This window comes from Rana temporaria, chromosome 9 (assembly GCF_905171775.1).
Source record: "Rana temporaria chromosome 9, aRanTem1.1, whole genome shotgun sequence".
Taxonomy (NCBI): domain Eukaryota; kingdom Metazoa; phylum Chordata; class Amphibia; order Anura; family Ranidae; genus Rana; species Rana temporaria.
The window spans coordinates 109,664,024-109,684,940 of record NC_053497.1 but is presented as its reverse complement, the minus strand read 5'-3'; the positions used below and the strand labels follow the sequence as shown (position 1 = coordinate 109,684,940).

Below are 20,917 nucleotides of genomic sequence, written 5' to 3'. Positions count from 1 at the left end.
ACATAAAAAAAAATAAAAAAAATGAAAAAGTGTTGACAGATTAAAAAAACTACATATATATCTCCCCTCCCTCCTGCTCGTGAGCTCTCATCGGCGAGTTAGTCAAGGACAGTTGAAAGCTTTGGCGCTGCCAAGACTTGACCATGGGAAAGGACTTTTGAGGCTTACTCCTCGAGAATATAGTAAACTTTAAATCGATGGAAGTACAAACACGCTGAGTTATTAGACTCTCATATGCACATATATATATTTTCACTTTCCACACCCATCCTTAAGGCACTGTAGGCTCGTTTTCATTTACCAAATATACTTTTTATGTTACTTCCCTTTAAAACTTTATTTTATAAAGTCCAGAAAAAGCTTATAAACTGAAGTTCATGTCAAAGGAGATACATCTCTTCCTTGTATCTTGGCAAGATTTATGATAAATCATAGTTCTACCTCCAACTTTCTGGAACGCTCTCAATATGTAGCTGAATGCGGTTCTAAAAATACTCAATTAAACTAAGAATAATATATTTCCCACAAAAGTTTGGCTATTGACGTGGTATTTTTTTTCTTCTTTTTCCCATGCAGTGACATGAGAAGGAACGGGGCTGGCGGGATGCTGGGAAAGTTGGTGGTAAAATAAAAGGTGAGCGTTAATTTGTTATAAAATTGAACTGTGATTGTGCTAGCTATGCGATGATATCATTTCCTACCCTTATTATAGAGGTTTTATGGTGTAAACTGTGTATAGTAATGTCATGTAAAGTGCTAATGTAATGGGTAGCATACTAAAATACCCATATTTTATCTTAATAACTTATTTCTCTGAATGCATTACAGTCAGATTCAGCAAAATTTTCATAGTGCAGCCTTTTTATCACATGATCCTGCTCTACCTAGGCTCTCTAAACTGACCAATTTAAAGTTAAACTTTGAGGCTCCTTGCACACTGGCATAAAAATTGCTGCTTCTACAGGAGTTTTGTGTTCTGCCTGTAGAAGCAGCTCAATGGTATCCTAAGAGCCGGTTCCCACAGGGGCGTCTCGTCAGGCGACTCAGTCGCCTGACAAGTCGCGCTCCGCTCTGTTCAATGGAACCATTCTAATAGGAGTGACTCAAGTCAAGTTAGAAAAAGGTTCTTGTACGTCTTTGGGGGCGACTTGCATTGACTTCAATACAGAAGTCATTTTGCAAGTCGCCTCTGAAGTCGTCTTGAGATCGCCTTCCCGAGTCGCCCCTGTGTAAACCGGGTCTAAGGGATTGATTGATGCAGCACATACTAGCCCATTATGTGGCACTTGCCTGCAAACGAAGCCTGTGATGTCTGCAGTGTCCCTGCTGGTGGCTGCATCCATCTATACATCTCTTCCTTCCGGCGCCGCAGACTCCAGCTCTGTGACTGTCTGGAGTCACGTGACATCACTCCTGCGCATGCACGCGGGAGCCGGCGGTCACACCATGTGCCCTTTCTAAAGTGTGCATGCGCCAAAGATGTTGGCGCTAGCTTATATGGTAAATATCTCCTAAACGGTGCAGGTTTAAGAGATATTTCCAGAAGGGAAAAGTGGTCTGTAGGGGTTTACAACCACTGTAAGCTGCACTTTACAACATAAGGGCAGACAGTACAGTTAAATTACAATTTAACACAGTGAACTGTGTACAAAAACGCTCTATATGAGCATTTTTTTTTTTTCAGCCATGGGAACTGGCATTTCTTTTTAAGCCAAGTGTGCATGGAGCTTAACTGAAAGTTAGTATCTTGGAGTTCATATTTACTATCCTGCAAACCAGCCAATAGAAGCACCTTAATTGTATTGCTACACTTGCTTGGGGTAGAGTTTTAACAGATGTTAAGAGCGCTGCATAGATTGTGTCTGGCATTGGCAGCGATTTGCACATACAGGGAACTGCAGGAAACACATGGCATCTCGTGTATAATCTCAATGGAAACACTCAGAGAGACATAGTACAAGACGGTAACTTTATTTCTTTATTATAACAAAAATTCAGTTTACCCAGAAGATCCCCCTTTGGGGTTCCATCAATCCCTGTGTTTGCCAGAAATGAGTCAAGTACTGGGGTTATACTTTGCCACAAAATTATTATTTTTATTATACAGGATTTATATAGCACCAACAGTTTGCGCAGCGCTTAACAAAATGAAGGCAGACATTACAGTTATATTACAATTTGGTACAAGAGGAATCAGAGAGCCCTGCTCATTAGAGCTTATTTTATGTATGTAATATAATTTGTGTCCATACAGAATAAAAAGAAAATGTAGGCCTCTTGCACACAGGGGCATCTGGTTTCTATGTGTCCTTCCTGGATTTTAGTGTGGCTGGATGGACAGGTGCAGCGTCTAACCCTGCTGTCTGCAGCCTATCAAAGTCTATAGCAGCCGGCGGCATTAGGGCCCTATGCGTTCAGGGAAGAATGCCCTGGATGTCTTTGTTCTGTGCATTCATTCATCAACACATAGGCCCTAAATACGAGTACCATTTGGTATCATGCTTAGTCCCTTCCAGCTGCAGCATGCCATAGATTTTGACAGGTCGCAGGCAATGGGGTTGGAAGCTGCACCTGTCCATACCAAGCGCACTAAAGCTCCAGGAGGGACACACAGCAGCAACATGCCCCATGTGCAAGGGGTCTGAAGCCCTGTACACACACTCGGTTTTCTCAGCGGTAAAAAGTCTGCCGAGAAAACCGAGGGGAAAGCCGAGAACCCGGCAGGAAAACTGCCATGGTGCTTTGGCCGGGAATCCCGGCCGTGTGTATGCTCCATCAGCACTGCCTCACAGTTTTTCCCATAGGTAAGTAGTAGATCTGGCAGGAAAAAAAAACGCCGGGAATCCCGACAGGAAAATAGAGAGCAGGTTCTCTATTTTCCCGCCGGGATTCCCGGCTGCTTTTCTGACGGGAAAACTACGAGGAAGCATACACACGTCCGGTTTTCCCGGCCAAAAGCTCTCCTAGCAGTTTTCCTGCCGGGAAAAACAGTTGTGTGTACGAGGCTTAAAAGGATAAAAGTCCACATGGAATAAAACACAATTCCTCCTGCCCATCCCCGGCATTCTTGCTCATCTCATGCACATCCCCTACCTTCCTGTGAAATCCTTGCCTTCCCACTCATTTCTTACCTTCCTGCCCATCCCTGCCCTCTTGCACATGCCTTGTATTCTTGCCCATTTCCTGTGTTGCCCATTACCTGAAGTCATGATTATCCCATACCCAACAACCCAACTGGCCTTCCCCTGCCCTCCTCTATATTTCCTGCCCTCTTGGATATCCCCTACCCGTCTACCAATCTTTTGCCCTCCTATCCAAGTCCAACCCATACTGTGCTCCCCTTCCCCTGACTTCCTGCACATCTACTACCCTCCTGCTTGTCCACTGCATTCCTGCCCATCTTATACTACCCTGCCCATCTTCCATTATCCTAACTATGCTCTGTATCCTGCCCATACCCTGCCATCCTGTACAATTCCTACCTCCTATCTATTCCTTTCTCTCCTACCCATCCAGTGCCTCCCTGCCCATCTTTTACTCTACTGCCCATCCTTTGCCCTTCTTATAATCCCCTGCTCTCTTTCCTTTATCCTATCTTTTCACCCATCCTCTTCCCTCCTTACCTTGCTCTGTCCTCATGGTTATCACAAGCTCCTCTGCCCATCTCCTATCCTTTTGCTGATCCCCTGCCCCCCTGTTCACCCTTTGCCATCCTATCCCTTCAGCCCATTCCCTGCCCACCCTAGCCCTTCTATTCATTTTCCATTCCCTGCCCTGCATTTAACCTGTCCCTCCAAGTCATTTTATGCCCTCCAACCTATCTTATGCTCTCTTTTCCATCTCTTGCCCTTCCTATCCTATTCCTTTTCTGTACATTCTATGCGCTCCTGCCCATCTTTCATCACCCTCTCCCCATGCCCATACCCTTGCCCTCCATATAACCCTGGTGGTATAGCTGGCATTTATCTACTCTGGGAGGAAGAGGACTGTTGCTCTTCTAAGTGATGCTGTGTGGCAGGCAGATTTGCCTGATTATGTAAATAACTCCAATATTGATCTTAATGGTAATTTAAATACCGCTCCTGAAGAACATGAATCATTGATGAATATTCCCCGCAAGGTCCCCCAGCGGATGCAAATGAATTGTGGTTGATTTGATTTTCTGTTCAGGCTGTTGCCAGACAAACATCGTAGAATGATAAACTCCCAGCTACTCCACTGCTGCAGGACATTACTCTATCTTCACCTAAATGGATTCATGCTAATACATATATATTTATATATATATATATATATATATATATATATATATATATATATATATATATACCGGTGTATATATATATATATATATATATATATATATATATATATATATATATATATATATATATATATATATACATATATATATAGATGTATATATATAAATATATTCTGCAGACTATTTCACTATGGTCCTATCTATATAGATGCTCAAAACATTTCTATATATGCATCTACTCTTGGCAGATACATATTGATATATTCTGCAGATTATTCCATTATTTTCTTATGACTATAGATCCTCAGAACATTTTCTGTTCTTTCTACCCCTGGCAGATACATATTGATGTATTCTACTGATTATTCCATTATAGTTCAATCTATATGGATCCCTAGAACATTTCTCTGTTTCATTCTTCACCTGACAGGTACATATTGATACATTCTACAGATTATTCCAATATGGTCCTATCTATGTAAATCCTCAGAACATGTCTCTGTCCCATTCACCACCTGACATATACATAATGATACATTCTACAGATTATTCTAGTATGGTCCTATCTATGTGGATTATTATCAGAATATTTATCTGTCCCATTCACCACCTGACATACATAATGATAAATTCTACAGATTATTCTAGTATGGTCCTATCTATGTGGATTGTTATCAGAATATTTATCTGTCCCATTCACCACCTGACATACATAATGATAAATTCTACAGATTATTCTAGTATGGTCCTATCTATGTGGATTATTATCAGAATATTTATCTGTCCCATTCACCACCTGACATACATAATGATAAATTCTACAGATTATTCTATTATTTTTAATTCTTTATTTTGAGAGAGTGACATCACATCCAACACATATACAGGGAGTAATAGGATTATTCTATTATGACCTTCCTAGAAAACTGAAAACGTCACACTGACCCATCTACTGTCTGACATATGCATATTGATATACATGGCGTATTATTCCACAACTATCCTTGTTAGAAAACTGCTGTGCACCATACAATATACCTCCTGACAGATACATATTGATATAGTCTGCATCTCATTCCATAACTGACCTCCCTAAAGTTCTGCAGAACATTGCACTGTTCATCTAGCCATGCCCACATATCAATATATAGATTCTCATAAACCATTCCTCTCCCCAAGCTCTGAACCACATTTTCACAAATACTATATGTGCCGCTTCCTTATCGATTTCTGTGATATACAACCGATACCCACTGCTGTGTTTTATTGGCAGCCACCTGTAAGCCAGTGCAGCTTTTTGCAAGATTAAAGAGCCGCTCTTGAATTAGCTTCTTATGCCGCGAACACACGATCATTTTTCAGCGTGAAAAAAAAACGACGTTTTTCGGCATGTAGAAAAAACAACGTTTTTCCAACTTCATCACTAAAACGACGTTGCCCACACACCATCGTTTTTAAAAAATGCTCTAGCAAAGCGCAGTGACGTACAACACGTACAACGGCACTATAAAGGGGAAGTTCCATGCAGATGATGCCACCCTTTGGGCTGCTTTAGCTGATTCCGTGTTAGTAAAAGACGATTTGCGCTTTTCTGTCTGTTACAGCGTGATGAATGTGCTTACTCCATTACGAATGGTAGTTTTACCAGAACGAGCGCTCCCGTCTCATAACTTGCTTCTGAGCATGCGCGGGTTTTTAATGTCGTTTTAGCCCACACACGATCATTTTTTACAACCTGAAAAACGACATTGTTTAAAACATCGTTAAAAAATGCAGCATGTTCAAATTTTTTTTTGTCGTTTTTCAGAACCCGAATCATTTTAAATTACATTTTTTAAAAACTACATTTTTTTCATGCCGAAAAATGATGGTGTGTACGCGGCATCAGAGTTCATAGAATCCACATCACAGAGAAAGTCTAGAAGTTTCATCTCCAGGGCTGTTCTCTGTTCCCATAGAATGCCACCAAGAAGGGAGCCTGGGAGCATCCCAGAGGCTGCGGGAGATTGAGGTCCACCTAGGCAGGGACCCTCCTGGTCAGCATCACCGGTGTCAAGTCAATGAATGCAGAGTGCAGGGAGGAGGTCAGGTGAAAACTCTCTTCTGTGATGTCACGGAATTCTGCCCCCTGTCCAATGGGAAAAAGGGAGGGGGGATTTCCCATGGTATGTGGGGGGGGGGAGGGAGCCCCCCCTGGACTCCTGTCACTTTCCCATTATACATCAATGTAGGTCTCAGCTCTATGGAATAAGTACAAGCTGCAGCCACAAAACCTATCCCAGCCAGCTTGGACTCTAAACTTCCACTACTAGTCTGTCTGTTTCCCTTGGGCCAAGAGAGAAAAGCTTTCAATTTCCCCCTGTCACTTGGGATCAAAGTGAGTACCCAAAATATGAATACTTTCCTAAATGCACTAAGTTATTCATTTGTATTATGCTTGTGATCAGCTGCAACTTGTACCTTGTATCTTTCCAGCTTACTCCTAGCAACAAAGGGGTTAAATGGGTCCCTCACCACTAAAACTGAGATATTTGACATTTGTGGAGCTCAGGCCTGCTCTATGTTAGCTGACATTTGTGACAACAGGCAGCACCACACTGACATTCCCCAGATGTGGGGGATCACTGGACAGGAAGTCATCCGTGTGTTGGGAAATGTCTTCTCTTTGAAATGACAACTTTCCTCCCGTAACCTTTACAAAATTGTATTTTATGTGAAACAGTTTTGTATAGCCGTCCATAAAGGGAAACTGCTGTGCAGCTCAGAGAGAAAGAATGCTGGGACTTGTAGTCCCACAGCTGCTGGTAGTGAAGGTGGAGGTTGCCCTTTAAGGAGCATTCACTGTACAGGATTGTTTCCTCTGCCAAGCATGTCTTACTTGACAAAGGACTCCCCCTAGTGGGCAGGCAAGTCATGATAGGTCAGCGTACATTGTATTATAATGTTATTGTTCATATGGATGGGGGATTTCCTAATTCTTTGAAAAGTTATAACCTGGGGAATTTCATAACTGCAAGGATATCCAACACAGAATTTTTTTTTTTTAACCATAAACTTTTATTATACAGTTATATAGCTTTGACACATTCCACAATACTGTACAAAGAACTGTGACATTCACTTCAGTTCCTACACCAGAGGAGCTTACACTCTAATTCCCCTCTAATAGTTTTTTATTTTATTTATTAAAATTGTGTGTTTTTTTCTGTTATTTTCTTTATTTGCTTATGCAAGCTTGCTTGTTTTTGTTTATATATATATATATTATTTTGCTATTTTTTTGTTTATGTGTAGATACGATTTTATTAATAAGCTGTATGTTTGTAAGTTTTTTTAACAACAGTTATTTCACAAATATTTACAGTAGTTCTGGCATATTCTGTAGTGCTGTAAAGCTAATATAGTGGCATTTACATCAGTACCAGAGAAGCTTACACTCTAATGCCCAACCACAGTCACACACACTATTATTATTGTTATTTTTCATTTATATGTATAGCACTGTAATATACCATTGTGCAATTCACATCAATTTGTACCAGAGGAGCTTACACTCCAATATTCCACTAAAGTCACTCACTGTTATTATAATTTATAAACAGTAGCTCTGACACATACTGTGGTGCTGTACTGAGAAAATTGTGCCATCCGCATGAGTCTCTGCAATGGAGGAGCTTACATTCTAATATCCCACCACAGTCACACACCATTGTTATACAGTAGCTCTGACATATACTGCAGTATTGTACAGAGAAAATTGTGCCATTCACATACATCTTTGCACCAGAGGAGCTTACATTCTAATGCCTCCGCCAGAGTCACAATTTCTTATTATAATACTTTTATATAGTATACAGTAGCTCTAACATATACTGCAGTGCTGTACAGAGAAAATTGTGCCATTCTTATCAGTCTCTGCACCAGAGGAGCTCACACTCTAATTCCCCAACCACATCACTTTTTGCACCAAAAGTGCTTAGACTCTAATATTCCCACCAGTCACCTTACTATGAAATATACTATGTCTAGCTCTGCCATACTCCACAGCGCTGTACAGAGAATGTTGTATTAGCCACAGCACTCTCTGCACCAGAGGAGCTTACACTCTAATGCCCCCATCATTCATAATTTCTTATTATAATATGTGTATACAGTATACAGTAGCTCTAACATGTACTGCAGTGCTGTACAGAGAACAATGTGTTATTCTTATCAGTCTCTGCACCAGAGGAGCTCACACTCTAATGCCCCAACCACAGTCACACAATTATTATTCATGTATATAGATCTGACATATTTTACAGTATGGCACAGAGAACGCTGAATGTTCCAAAAGTGCTTACACTCTAATATTCCCACCATACTATGGAATATTTGTATAGCTCTGCCATACTCCACAGTGCTGTACAGAGAATGTTGTATTAGCCACACCAGAGAAGCTTACACTCTAATCTCCCCATCCCAGTCACAAACTGTTGTAATTCTACATGTGTATAGCTCTGCTTTACCATCCATCACAGGGGTAATTGCCTAGTGCCCCCATCCCAGACACCCCTCTATAACCAGATTAGTAGTAGTAGTATACATTTGGGTTGTGGTAGTAAACTTTCACCAACTCTGGAAAACAGAAAAGCCCATTCAGACAGAACCCTGATGGGAAGTGATGTCAGAACCCCAGCACTGTAAGGTGCTACTCACATATGTTTCCGCTGTAATTCCATGAATACCTTCCAAACTCTGCAACCCCTTACCTCTCTGAGTGTCCCCATACCTCCCTGATTGTCCCCATACCTCCCTGATTGTCCCCATACCTCCCTGACTGTCCCCATACCTCCCTGAGTGTCCCAATCCCTCCCTGCATGTCCCCATCCCTCCCTGAGTGTCCCCATCCCTCCCTGAGTGTCCCCATACCTCTCTGAGTGTCCCCATCCCTCTCTGAGTGTCCCCATCCCTTCCTGAGTGTCCCCATCCCTCCCTGAGTGTCCCCATACCTCTCTGAGTGTCCCCATCCCTCTCTGAGTGTCCCCATCCCTCTCTGAGTGTCCTCATACCTCTCTGAGTGTCCCCATCCCTCCCTGAGTGTTCCCATCCCTCCCTGAGCGTCCCCATCCTTCTCTGAGTGTCCCCATCCCTCCCTGAGTGTCCCCATCCCTCTCTGAGTGTCCACATCCCTCTCTGAGTGTCCCCATACCTCTCTGAGTGTCCCCATCCCTCCCTGAGTGTTCCCATCCCTCCCTGAGTGTCCCCATCCTTCTCTGAGTGTCCCCATCCCTCCCTGAGTGTCCCCATCCTTCTCTGAGTGTCCCCGTCCTTCTCTGAGTGTCCCCATCCCTCCCTGAGTGTCCCCATCCTTCTCTGAGTGTCCCCATCCCTCCCTGAGTGTCCCCATCCTTCTCTGAGTGTCCCCATCCCTCCCTGAGTGTCCCCATCCTTCTCTGAGTGTCCCCATCCCTCTCTGAGTGTCCCCATCCCTCTCTGAGTGTTTCCATACCTCCCTGAGTGTCCCCATCTCTCTCTGAGTGTCCCCACCCCTCCCTGAGTGTCCCCATCCCTCCCTGAGTGTCCCCATCCCTCCCTGAGTGTTTCCATACCTCCCTGAGTGTCCCCATCCCTCTCTGAGTGTCCCCATCCCTCTCTGAGTGTCCCCACCCCTCCCTGAGTGTCCCAATCCCTCTCTGAGTGTCCCCATACCTCTCTGAGTGTCCCCCTCCCTCCCTGAGTGTCCCCATACCTCCCTGAGTGTCCTCATACCTCTCTGAGTGTCCCAATCCCTCCCTGCATGTCCCCATCCCTCCCTGAGTGTCCCCATACCTCCCTGAGTGTCCTCATACCTCTCTGAGTGTCCCAATCCCTCCCTGCATGTCCCCATCCCTCCCTGAGTGTCCCCATACCTCCCTGAGTGTCCTCATACCTCTCTGAGTGTCCCAATCCCTCCCTGCATGTCCCCATCCCTCCCTGAGTGTCCCCATACCTCCCTGAGTGTCCCCATACCTCCCTGAGTGTCCCCCTCCCTCTCTGAGCGTCCGCCTCCCTCCCTGCATGTCCCCATCCCTCCCTGAGTGTCCCCATACCTCCCTGAGTGTCCTCATACCTCTCTGAGTGTCCCAATCCCTCCCTGCATGTCCCCATCCCTCCCTGAGTGTCCCCATACCTCCCTGAGTGTCCCCATACCTCCCTGAGTGTCCCCCTCCCTCTCTGAGCGTCCGCCTCCCTCCCTGAGTGTCCCCATACCTCATTGGGTGTCCCCATCCCTCTCTGAGTGTCCCCATACCTCCTTGGGTGTCCCCATACCTCTCTGAGTGTCCCCATCCCTCTCTGAGTGTCCCCATACCTCTCTGAGTGTCCCCATACCTCCCTGAGTGTCCCCATCCCTCTCTGAGTGTCCCCATCCCTCTCTGAGTGTCCCCATCCCTCCAAATCATTCACAAGGAACTTCTCCTTCCAGATCTCTGTTCAGTGTACTAGTGATGTCAGGGGGAAGGTCTTTGTATCCAGTCCTACAAGTCAGCAATTATTATTATGTATGTGAAAAGCTCTAACAAGCAGTGTCACATTGCACTTGTGTGTTTGGGGACTCCACTGACCTTTTGTAGCAGATGGAAAAAAAGTAAGGGGGGGGGGGGGTTAACTCCTTCACTTCCTGCCCAGGTTAATCATAGTCGGCTGTATCAAATGTTGTGGTTATGATTTCTTTCCTACAGCACAGTAATGGAAAGCAGACATGAGGGTTTATCACGAAGGTTAGACAGTGGGATATATTTAGAGCTTTAGATAAAATTCAGGTTTCTGCAAGGAATTCTGGTACTGTGGGGGCTGGGCCTGTAAAAGTTTTTCTTTTTACAATGTGTGTATATTGTGTTAATGTTAAAGCACTTTTTTTGCCACATAATATAATGTTTATGTGCAATTATTACAGTTTTGTTTGAGGATTTAGAATAGGCCTCATTTTAACCACTTAAGCCCCGGACCAATATGCAGCCTAAAGACCCAAGGTGTTTTTACAGTTCGGGACTGCGTCGCTTTAACAGACAATTGCGCGGTCGTGCGACGTGGCTCCCAAACAAAATTGGCGTCCTTTTTTCCCCACAAATAGAGCTTTCTTTTGGTGGTATTTGATCACATCTGCGGTTTTTAGTTTTTGCGCTATAAACAAAAATAGAGCGACAATTTTGAAAAAAAAGCAATATTTTTTACTTTTTGCTGTAATAAATATCCCCCAAAAACATATATAAAAACATTTTTTTTCCTCAGTTTAGGCCGATACGTATTCTTCTACCTATTTTTAGTAAAAAAAATCGCAATAAGCGTTTATCGATTGGTTTGCGCAAAATTTATAGTGTTTACAAAATAGGGGATAGTTTTATTGCATTTTTATTTTTTATTTTTTTTTTACTACTAATGGCGGCGATCAGCAATTTTTTTCGTGACTGCGACATTATGGCGGACACTTCGGACAATTTTGACACATTTTTGGGACCATTGTCATTTTCACAGCAAAAAATGCATTTAAATTGCATTCTTTATTGTGAAAATGACAGTTGCAGTTTGGGAGTTAACCACAGGTGGCGCTGTAGGAGTTAGGGTGCACCTAGTATGTGTTTACAACTGTTTGGGGGTGTGGCTGTAGGAATGACGTCATCGATCGTGTCTTCCCTATAAAGGGAATGACGCGATCGATGCGCCGCCATAGTGAAGGACGGGGAAGCCGTGTTTACACACGGCTCTCCTCGTTCTTCAGCTCCGGGGAGCGATCGCGACGGAGCGGCTATAAACAAATAGCCGCGCCGTGGTCCCAGATCGCTCCCCGAGCGGACCCGACCTCCGCATGTAGCGGGGGGGGGTCGCGATCGGACCCCCCACCCGCTAATAGGCGAGGACGTACCTATACGCCCATGTGCCTGTACGTGCCATATTGTGGACGTATATGTACATGCGGTGGTCCTTAAGTGGATAATGACTAAAAATTTGCTAAGCCAATATTATATTTATTGGAGATTGTGCATTCTGCCACATAGTGGCCATAAGGGGGCATTACACCCGTTTCCTGACAACTTTTTGTGTTTTAATTATTGAATAGCGCAGTGTCAATAAAGTCATGGTTTAATGGGTTTGGTGTGGAGGAACTTATGTGGCCTACACAGAGCCCTGACCTCAGCCCTATCGCACAATTGTCTAAATGTCTCTTTAGTAATAATGGCACCCTTCACTGGAGACACCTAAACTCAATAATTGAGTCCAGTTGTCCACAGACTCTTGGTCTTATAAGAACATCTTTGGGATAAATTAGAGCGGAGACTGTGAGCCAGGCCTTCTCATCCACATCAGTGCCTGACCTCACAAATGCGCTTCTGGAAGAATGATCAGACATTCCCATAGACACACTCCTAAACCTTGTGGACAGCCTTCCCCGAAGAGTTGAAGCTGTTATAGCTGCAAAGCCTACTCAATATTGAACTCTACGGACTAAGGGCCAGATTCAGGTAGACTTACGACGGGCGTATCAGTAGATACGCCGTCGTAAGTCCGAATCCGCGCCGTCGCAACTTTAAGCGTATGCTCAAACTGAGATACGCTTAAATGTTACTAAGATACGGCCGGCGTAAGTCTCCTACGCCGTCGTATCTTAACTGCATATTTACGCTGGCCGCTAGGGGCGTGTACGCTGATTTACGCCTAGAATATGTAAATCAGCTAGATACACCTATTCACGAACGTACGCCCGGCCGTCGCAGTAAAGATACGCCATTTACGTAAGGGGTTTTCAGGCGTAAAGATAAACCACCAAAAAGATGGCGCAGCCAATGTTAAGTATGGACGTCGGAACCGCGTAAAATGTTTAAAATTTTACGTAGTTTGCGTAACTCGTCCGTGAATGGGGCTGGCCGTAATTTACGTTCACGTCGAAAGCATTGACGATTTGCCGACGTCATTTGGAGCATGCGCACTGGGATACGTCCACGGACGGCGCATGCGCGGTTCGATCGAAACGTCATTTACGTGGGGTCACACTTAATATACATAAAACACGCCCACAGCTTCAACATTTGAATTAGGCGGGCTTACGCCGGCCCTAATACGCTACGCCGCCGTAACTTTGGCGGCAAAATCTTTGAGAATACCATACTCGCCTCTCAAAGTTACGGCGGCGTAGCGTATAGGAGATACGCTACGCCCGCCTAAAGGTATGTGAATCTAGCCCTAAGACTGGGATGCCGTTAACGTTCATGTGCGTGTAAAGACAGGTGTACCAATACTGTTGAAAATAAAGTGTAACTGTCATGTCAGTCATAAGGTCACCGACAAGTGATGTTTGGCGGTATTCTTTAATGGCAATACAGGAAATCCAGCTTTGCATAACAAAAAGTCTTCCCGCCACCATCCCAGGCCTAATATGTTTTTGATAAGTTCCTGGAACTTTTATACACCTATCTATGTGTGTAATGAAAACCTCTTTTGCATCAATCAATTTATGGTGAATGATGCGTTATGTTGTCGGTCTGTTAGGACTTTGCGAATTGTTCTTGAATGAGGCTGTTAATCTGTGTTCCAGCTGTCACTTCCTGTATTAGCGGCGCTGCGCGGCGTTCTCCTGTGACTACATTATAAGGTAAAGTGGTTTGACCCCTGACAAAATCACTTGTGACAGAGCTTTGTGGAGAACGGTGAACCATTCACATCGTTCCTCAGACAAGGCCGGCTTCAAAGACACATTGCAATTATCGAGGCCCATCTAGCATTGCTGCTAGTGAGACCTAATTGCCTTTATTGATCTGCAAGTGCATTTAAGTTGTACCCGTCACTCGGCATGGAAAACTCTCCAGCTTATTGCTGAAAGGCTGAAATGTCATTTATACGTGCGCACCTTTCATTAGGAATGTCAGCTGTAAAAGTTCCCTTCCTTGTGTATGGATTGCTCAAGCATTATACAATTAGATAATCATCCAGGGAAGAGCAGTGACCCTAAATTACCTATGACCGGTCTGAGCCAATCAGTATGCAGTGCATGCTGGGAACTGGAATGATTCTTCTAGAATATAAGATTTCTCTTCTCTGACTTCTCTCAGTGGCAAAAACGTATAGCAGGATTCAGGTAGAGCGGCGCTTCTTTATTTCGACGTAGCGCATCCCATTTGCACTACGCCGACGTAACATAGTGAGGCAAGTACTGTATTCACAAAGCACTTGCTCCCTAAGTTACGTCGGCGTAGCGTAAATGGGCCGGTGTAAGCCCACGTAATTCAAAGTAGGCTGGTAGTGGGCGTGTTGTTTAGTAATGAATCGTGACCTCACGTAAATGACGCGCCTAACGAACGGCGCATGCGCCGTCCGTGGACGTATCCCAGTACGCATGCTCAAAATCACATCGCAAATAGTCAATGCTTTCAACGTGAATGTAACCTACGCCCAGCCCCATTCACGTACGACTTACGCAAACAACGTAAACTATGTGAAATTCGACGGCTGTTCCGAAGTCCATAATTAACATTGGCTGCGCCATCTTTTGGGTGGTTTATCTTTACGCCTGAAAAACGCCTTACGTAAACGTTGTATCTTACTGCAACGGGCGTACGTACGTTCGTGAATAGGCGTATCTAGCTCATTTACATATCCTCTGCGTAAATCCACGTACACGCCCATAGCGGCCAGCGTAAATATGCAGCTAAGATACAACATGTTGGAAAACTTTTGTCAATTGTGCAGTGTATTCTGAGAGCACTAAATCCCACTGTCAGGCCTCGTACACACGACAGAGTTTCTCGGCAGAATTCACAGAGAAACTCGGTCAAAACCCGGATTCAGCCGAGAAACTCTGTCGTCTGTACACTTTTGGCTCGATGGAGCCGCCGAGGAACTCGTCGAGAAAATAGAGAACATGTTCTCTATTTCCTCGTTGTTCTATGGGAGAAGGCGGCCCGCCGAGCTCCTCGGCGGCTTCATCCCAGAACTCGACGAGGAACTCGACGTGTTTGGCACGTCGAGTTCCTCGGCCGTGTGTACGGGGCCTCAGAAAGCGTCTAGCAGGTGGGATCTCTGCATCCACCTCATTTGCGTGGATGGAGGAATCTGTTAGCTTTTACATAACACCTCCCACTTTCTCCACTAACATAGGTGTCTCGATTTTACAATCTATTTTCCTTATTTCATGCTTGTCATTCTTCATTGCACAATTTGTCCCTTTGTATTCTGTTAGATACGACATATAATAGACCCAGGAAAAAAGCTGTACTGAATCCATTTCTGGTAATTACTTCAAGATTGTCATTACTTGCTGCCTGGTCAGACACAATTCTTCATATGTGTATAGCTGTTTTCTGTTTTTAATTACGCCTGCTAAGCCGGGAACAATGCTCAGACTGCCAGAGGCCAGAGAACCACAAATCCCAGCGGTGTTGTGCCCTTTCCTGCAAACTTATCACATCTGTTAGGAGTCAGCTGGGCATGCTGGGAGTTGTAGTTCCTCGCCCATCACAGTGTTATAGACTGACCAGAGCAGAGAGCTTATTGTGCCAGTTCAGAGTATGCAGCGCATGCTGGGAGTTGTCTGACAGCTAAAAGGTGGTATGATGTAGATAGCTGGAAACGTTCAGCAAAAGTATGGAGCTTTTTGGGCATGCTGGGGCTTGTAGTTTCTTTCCAAATATCATTCTGAAACTTGCCTTAATCTAGGAATTGTATGCACTTATTTATTTTTTCAATTTCTTGGGCATTAAAGGACTTGGTTAGGATTTGTTTGGTAGTTCCTAAATCAGTTGAGGTCTTTTATAATGCCCACAGCTGCACGGGCACCAGTGACTCTGCAGTGTATGCTGGGAGCATTTATGTGTTGTGGGAACGCTTGCAAAATTGCTCATTTTCCCCCTAATACATAAAAATGTGCTGCCCCATTGCAGATGCATGGCGGTGCCATTCATTAATTATTTGTTTATATTATTAATTATTATGCAGATGTATGCATACTCACACATGTAAAAACGTATGTTACTGCAGTGCCATGTGATTTGGTGAGACGCAATTTTGAAAATGGCGCAGGCAGCTTTTTTTTTGCATGCTTTTCATGCATAGGGAAGCCCATTGAAATGAATGTGCTGCTCTAAACTTGAGGGGCCAGATCAACGAAGCAGTTACGCTGGCGTATCTATTGATACGCCGCGTAACTTCTAGGTTGCTCCGGCGTATCTTTGTTTTGTATCCACAAAACAAGATACGCCTGAAGCTGGGCTAGATCCGACTGGCGTACGTCTTAGTACGCCATCGGATCTAAGGTGCATATTTACGCTGGCCGGTGGCGCTTCCATCGATTTCCGCGTCACGTATGCAAATGAGCTAGAAACGGCGATCCACGAACGTACGTCCGGCCAGCGCATTTTTTTACGTCGTTTCCGCAAGGCTTTTTTCGGCGTATAGTTACCCCTGCTTTATGAGGCGTACTCAATGTTAAGTATGGACATCGGGCCAGCGTCAAATTTTCCGTCGTGTACGTCGTTTGGGTAAAACGTTCGCGAATAGGGCTTTGCGTAGAATTACGTTCACGTCGAAAGCATTGGCTTGTTGCGGGTTAATTTCGAGCATGCGCACTGGGATACCCCCACGGACGGCGCATGCGCCGTTAAAAAAAACGTCAATTACGTGGGGTCAATAGGAATTACCATAAAACACGCCCCCATCTCGTCCATTTGAATGGCGTGCCCTTACGCCGACACAGTTACACTACGCCACCGTAACTTACGGTGCAAATTCTTTGTGGATACGGAAAATACGCTGTAAGTTACGGCTGCGTAGTGTATCTGAGATACGCTACGCCGGACGGAAAAATGCGCCGCGCTACGTGGATCTGGCCCGAGATGTGCAAACGCATAAAAAGGCACAATGGGAATGGGAAATACAGATCTCAGTAACATTCGTTATATCTACTCTATGTCAAATGTTACATCCAATCAGTAACTTAAAAAGTTTAGAAATTACTGAAATGAAAGAAAATAAATAAGGCTGAATTTGAACCTGCTTTTCTAAATATGCCATTTAAAGCTCAGTACATATGCTGGGACTTGTAGTTCTCCCTCAGCTGTATGCCCATGCTGGGCTTGCTCGTTGCTTTGCTCTGCAGCACGCCACACTTCTGCTGAGTTAAAGTGAATTAAACTGGCTGTCTGGTGTGCTTTGTTGCAGGAATTCCTTTGCAGCGTCCTGTGGAAGCGGCTGAGAATAGAGAACGGTGAATTCATTCTTCATCCACAATAATTCCCAGCGGGGGGACACAGAATGTGGGCGATCGGCTGCTTGCTGACGACAAGTATGATAATCCTGGGAGCGACGGGTACAGATCACTTCTACCGCTCAGGGTAAGCCTTGTCTTTGTACTTGAAATAACTCAGCTACAAAAGGGGAATGTGGTGCTGTGGTAGGAGAGCGAGGGGGTCCCATGCTACTCTCCATCCTCCGAGTCACAGCTTGTGCCCTGCATACAATCTTTATTAGGGGGTGACACCAATCAGGACACCCTGTAACTCTGCAACAACTTCCGACAACTTTCCCTCTCACTGACAACTGTCCTGTACAACTAACAATCCCAACCAATCAGAAAATAATGTTAATGTCGCTAATGCTGGCCACATGTTATAGCAAACGTTGAAGAATCACGTCACTAATATGGTGAATTGTGATATATAAATGTCCAGGCAGTACCAAGACAGGGTTGTCCATCGCCCAGGGTGAGGGTGAGGATTTAGAAATGCGCCCCCTTCCCCTACTGTTACTACATACTGTAGAATGGGTGTACCACCCTGAGTCCATTTTTTGCCCCTTTGCTTCACTGTGCCCACCTCTTGTCCCATCCCTGCTTCTAGGCAGCACAGGGGTCTAAATTTTAGCACTGGGGTCTAGTCCTGAGCAGGACACTATCTGCATGGAGTTTGCATGTGCTCCCTGTGCTTGCATGGGTTACTTCTCTAAACACCCTACTGTTATCTGCTTTCACACAGTGTTATCGGTTCTAGGACTGAAAGGTGGCATGGCTTCAGTCTAATACTGGTCCCAGTATACATGTGAAGTAGGCACCTTAAAGTAGGGTGACAGTCCCCTGATTGAGGACACTGTCCCCGGACCAAGTCTGTCCCTGGTTTTGTCCCCAGATTGGATTTAATAGGGGGAAGGGGCAATTTCAAAGACAATCAGTGCAGAATTAAAATTAAAAAATTTGAATTACACCCCCCCCGCTCCGCCGTGCCTACTAGCATAGGGGGGTTGTATTTTTCCCATTATCTGTGCCCCTTTCTGATGATCATGTGCTGGTCGGAGCGGAGGGAATATTTCTTCAGTTTCGGGCGCATGCCCATTCAGCTTCGCTCGCATGTTCTTCTGCCTTGGCTCAAATCCTGGCCAGCCACCTGCCTATCTCCTTGCCTTCCCTGGCGGAGTGATCTTCCTCCACTCCCCATCCAGTAGTAGCTGGGGGGTTGAAGAGTAAGACTTGAGAGGCTGTGAGGGGGGCGGCGACGGGCAGAGAGTCACTGATTACTGCCATTACTAGTAAAGAAAAAATATGTCCCCGGATTTCATTTTAAAAATCTTGTCACCTTACATTAAAAGGAAAGTACCACTCCTTGCCCCCTCCTCTAACACATTTGCTTTTTTTTTTTTTTAGGGGGCGGGTACCTTTTTGTAACAGGTACCCACTTCCTCAGTTTTCACCAAAGTGAGAATTACGTCAACTTGACCCCACCCACTCACTGCCCGCAGCCTCTTGGCACACATGACACATCCCAGGAGACTGCAGGACAGTCTCATAAAGCTGCCATGCCCCAAACATGCACAGCTATGAGATTTCAGAAGCTCACAGCTGGATCCCATATCCAAGATGGCAGCACCAGAGTGCCGTAGCCTGGCAAGGAATTGGCTCTAGGGAAGACATTGCTGGGGTCCATGGTCGGTTTCTTAAAAGTCAGCAACTATAGTATTTGTAGCTGCTGTCATGTCTACTTTTTTTTAAGACAGAGTGAAGTTCCTTGATAAATTCACCTTTGGAATCTTTTTAAATCAAATAAATCTGATCTAAATAAAAATAAAAATAAATGTTTTTTTTTTTTTTTTTTAATTCATTGATTTATATCCACCCTGCTTCTACATACTTGCTCCTTGTATGTGAATCAGGAAATACTTAAGCCAATGGATCAGTATGACAGCCAGACAAGTTGCATTTTTAAAGGAGAGGTCATCAATGACAACATCCCTGTGCTGGTTTTATTTAATGGGCAATTACTGACACTTTTGTGAGCTCACTTATCGCACTAATTTCTTCCACCTCATTGTGCTGATTGCATAGATCATGCAGGAGCAGCACCGGGAATGCAGTTCTGTCACAGGAAGGGATGCTGTGAGATAACGGCAGAATGTCATGTTGCCCCATTACAATCAAATAGCGCCTAGCGGAGTGCTGCTTTAATGAGCGCAATTACCAGGAGCTGCCATTTAATTGCTGATAAGTATCCCATTATCAGATCTCCACTAATTATCAGCGGATAATTGACTGCGACAAGTTTAAAAGGATCATTATAATTCGTTTTTTATCTGATGACAAATATAATAATTAATAGTGTAGTGACATCATGTTATCAGACAAGTCTGCAGTGCTGCTAAAGTGAACCTGTGCTTCATGTTACTTCATGTACTTCATGTTAGACTTAAAAGTCAATTTCCTATTTACTACAAGATAACTCTGATTATGTACGCCTCTTCTGTACGCCTCTTCTGTACGCCTCTTCCGTACGCCTCTTCTGTGTCCCTCTTCTGTGTCCCTCTTCTGTACGCCTCTTCTGTACGCCTCTTCTGTGTCCCTCTTCTGTGTCCCTCTTCTGTACGCCTCTTCTGTGTCCCTCTTCTGTGTCCCTCTTCTGTACACCTCTTCTGTACGCCTCTTCTGTGTCCCTCTTCTGTACGCCTCTTCTGTACGCCTCTTCTGTGTCCCTCTTCTGTACGCCTCTTCTGTACGCCTCTTCTGTGTCCCTCTTCTGTACGCCTCTTCTGTACGCCTCTTCTGTACGTCTCTTCTGTACGCCTCTTCTGTGTCCCTCTTCTGTGTCCCTCTTCTGTGTCCCTCTTCTGTACGCCTCTTCTGTGTCCCTCTTCTGTGTCCCTCTTCTGTACGCCTCTTCTGTGTCCCTCTTCTGTGTCCCTCTTCTGTGTCCCTCTTCTGTACGCCTCTTCTGTACGCCTCTTCTGTGTCCCTCTTCTGTGTCCCTCTTCTGTGTCCCTCTTCTGTACGCCTCTTCTGTGTCCCTCTTCTGTGTCCCTCTTCTGTGTCCCTCTTCTGTGTCCCTCTTCTGTACGCCTCTTCTGTGTCCCTCTTCTGTGTCCCTCTTCTGTACGCCTCTTCTGTACGCCTCTTCTGTGTCCCTCTTCTGTGTCCCTCTTCTGTGTCCCTCTTCTGTACGCCTCTTCTGTGTCCCTCTTCTGTGTCCCTCTTCTGTGTCCCTCTTCTGTGTCCCTCTTCTGTACGCCTCTTCTGTGTCCCTCTTCTGTGTCCCTCTTCTGTACACCTCTTCTGTACGCCTCTTCTGTGTCCCTCTTCTGTACGCCTCTTCTGTGTCCCTCTTCTGTGTCCCCTGGCCTGACTTTTCCTACATTGAAGGCTAATCCTTCCCAGCTGTCCATTGAGAT

At 44.8% G+C, this 20,917-nt stretch overlaps 1 protein-coding gene across 2 annotated transcripts in view; it reads left to right on the top strand.

Annotated features, from left to right (window-relative positions):
* Positions 1-20,917, top strand: part of EGFL7 (EGF like domain multiple 7) — a 50,350-nt gene that overhangs the window by 3,290 nt on the left and 26,143 nt on the right. Inside the window, exons 1-3 of one of the 2 annotated variants that reach the window (XM_040324108.1) lie at positions 95-182; positions 577-634; positions 17,432-17,604. In XM_040324108.1, coding sequence (XP_040180042.1) covers positions 17,525-17,604 — 80 coding nt within the window. In that variant the 5' untranslated portion in view covers positions 95-182; positions 577-634; positions 17,432-17,524. Of the gene's footprint in view, positions 1-94; positions 183-576; positions 635-17,431; positions 17,605-20,917 lie in introns of those variants that run through there. The other variant, XM_040324107.1, reaches the window with a different exon arrangement.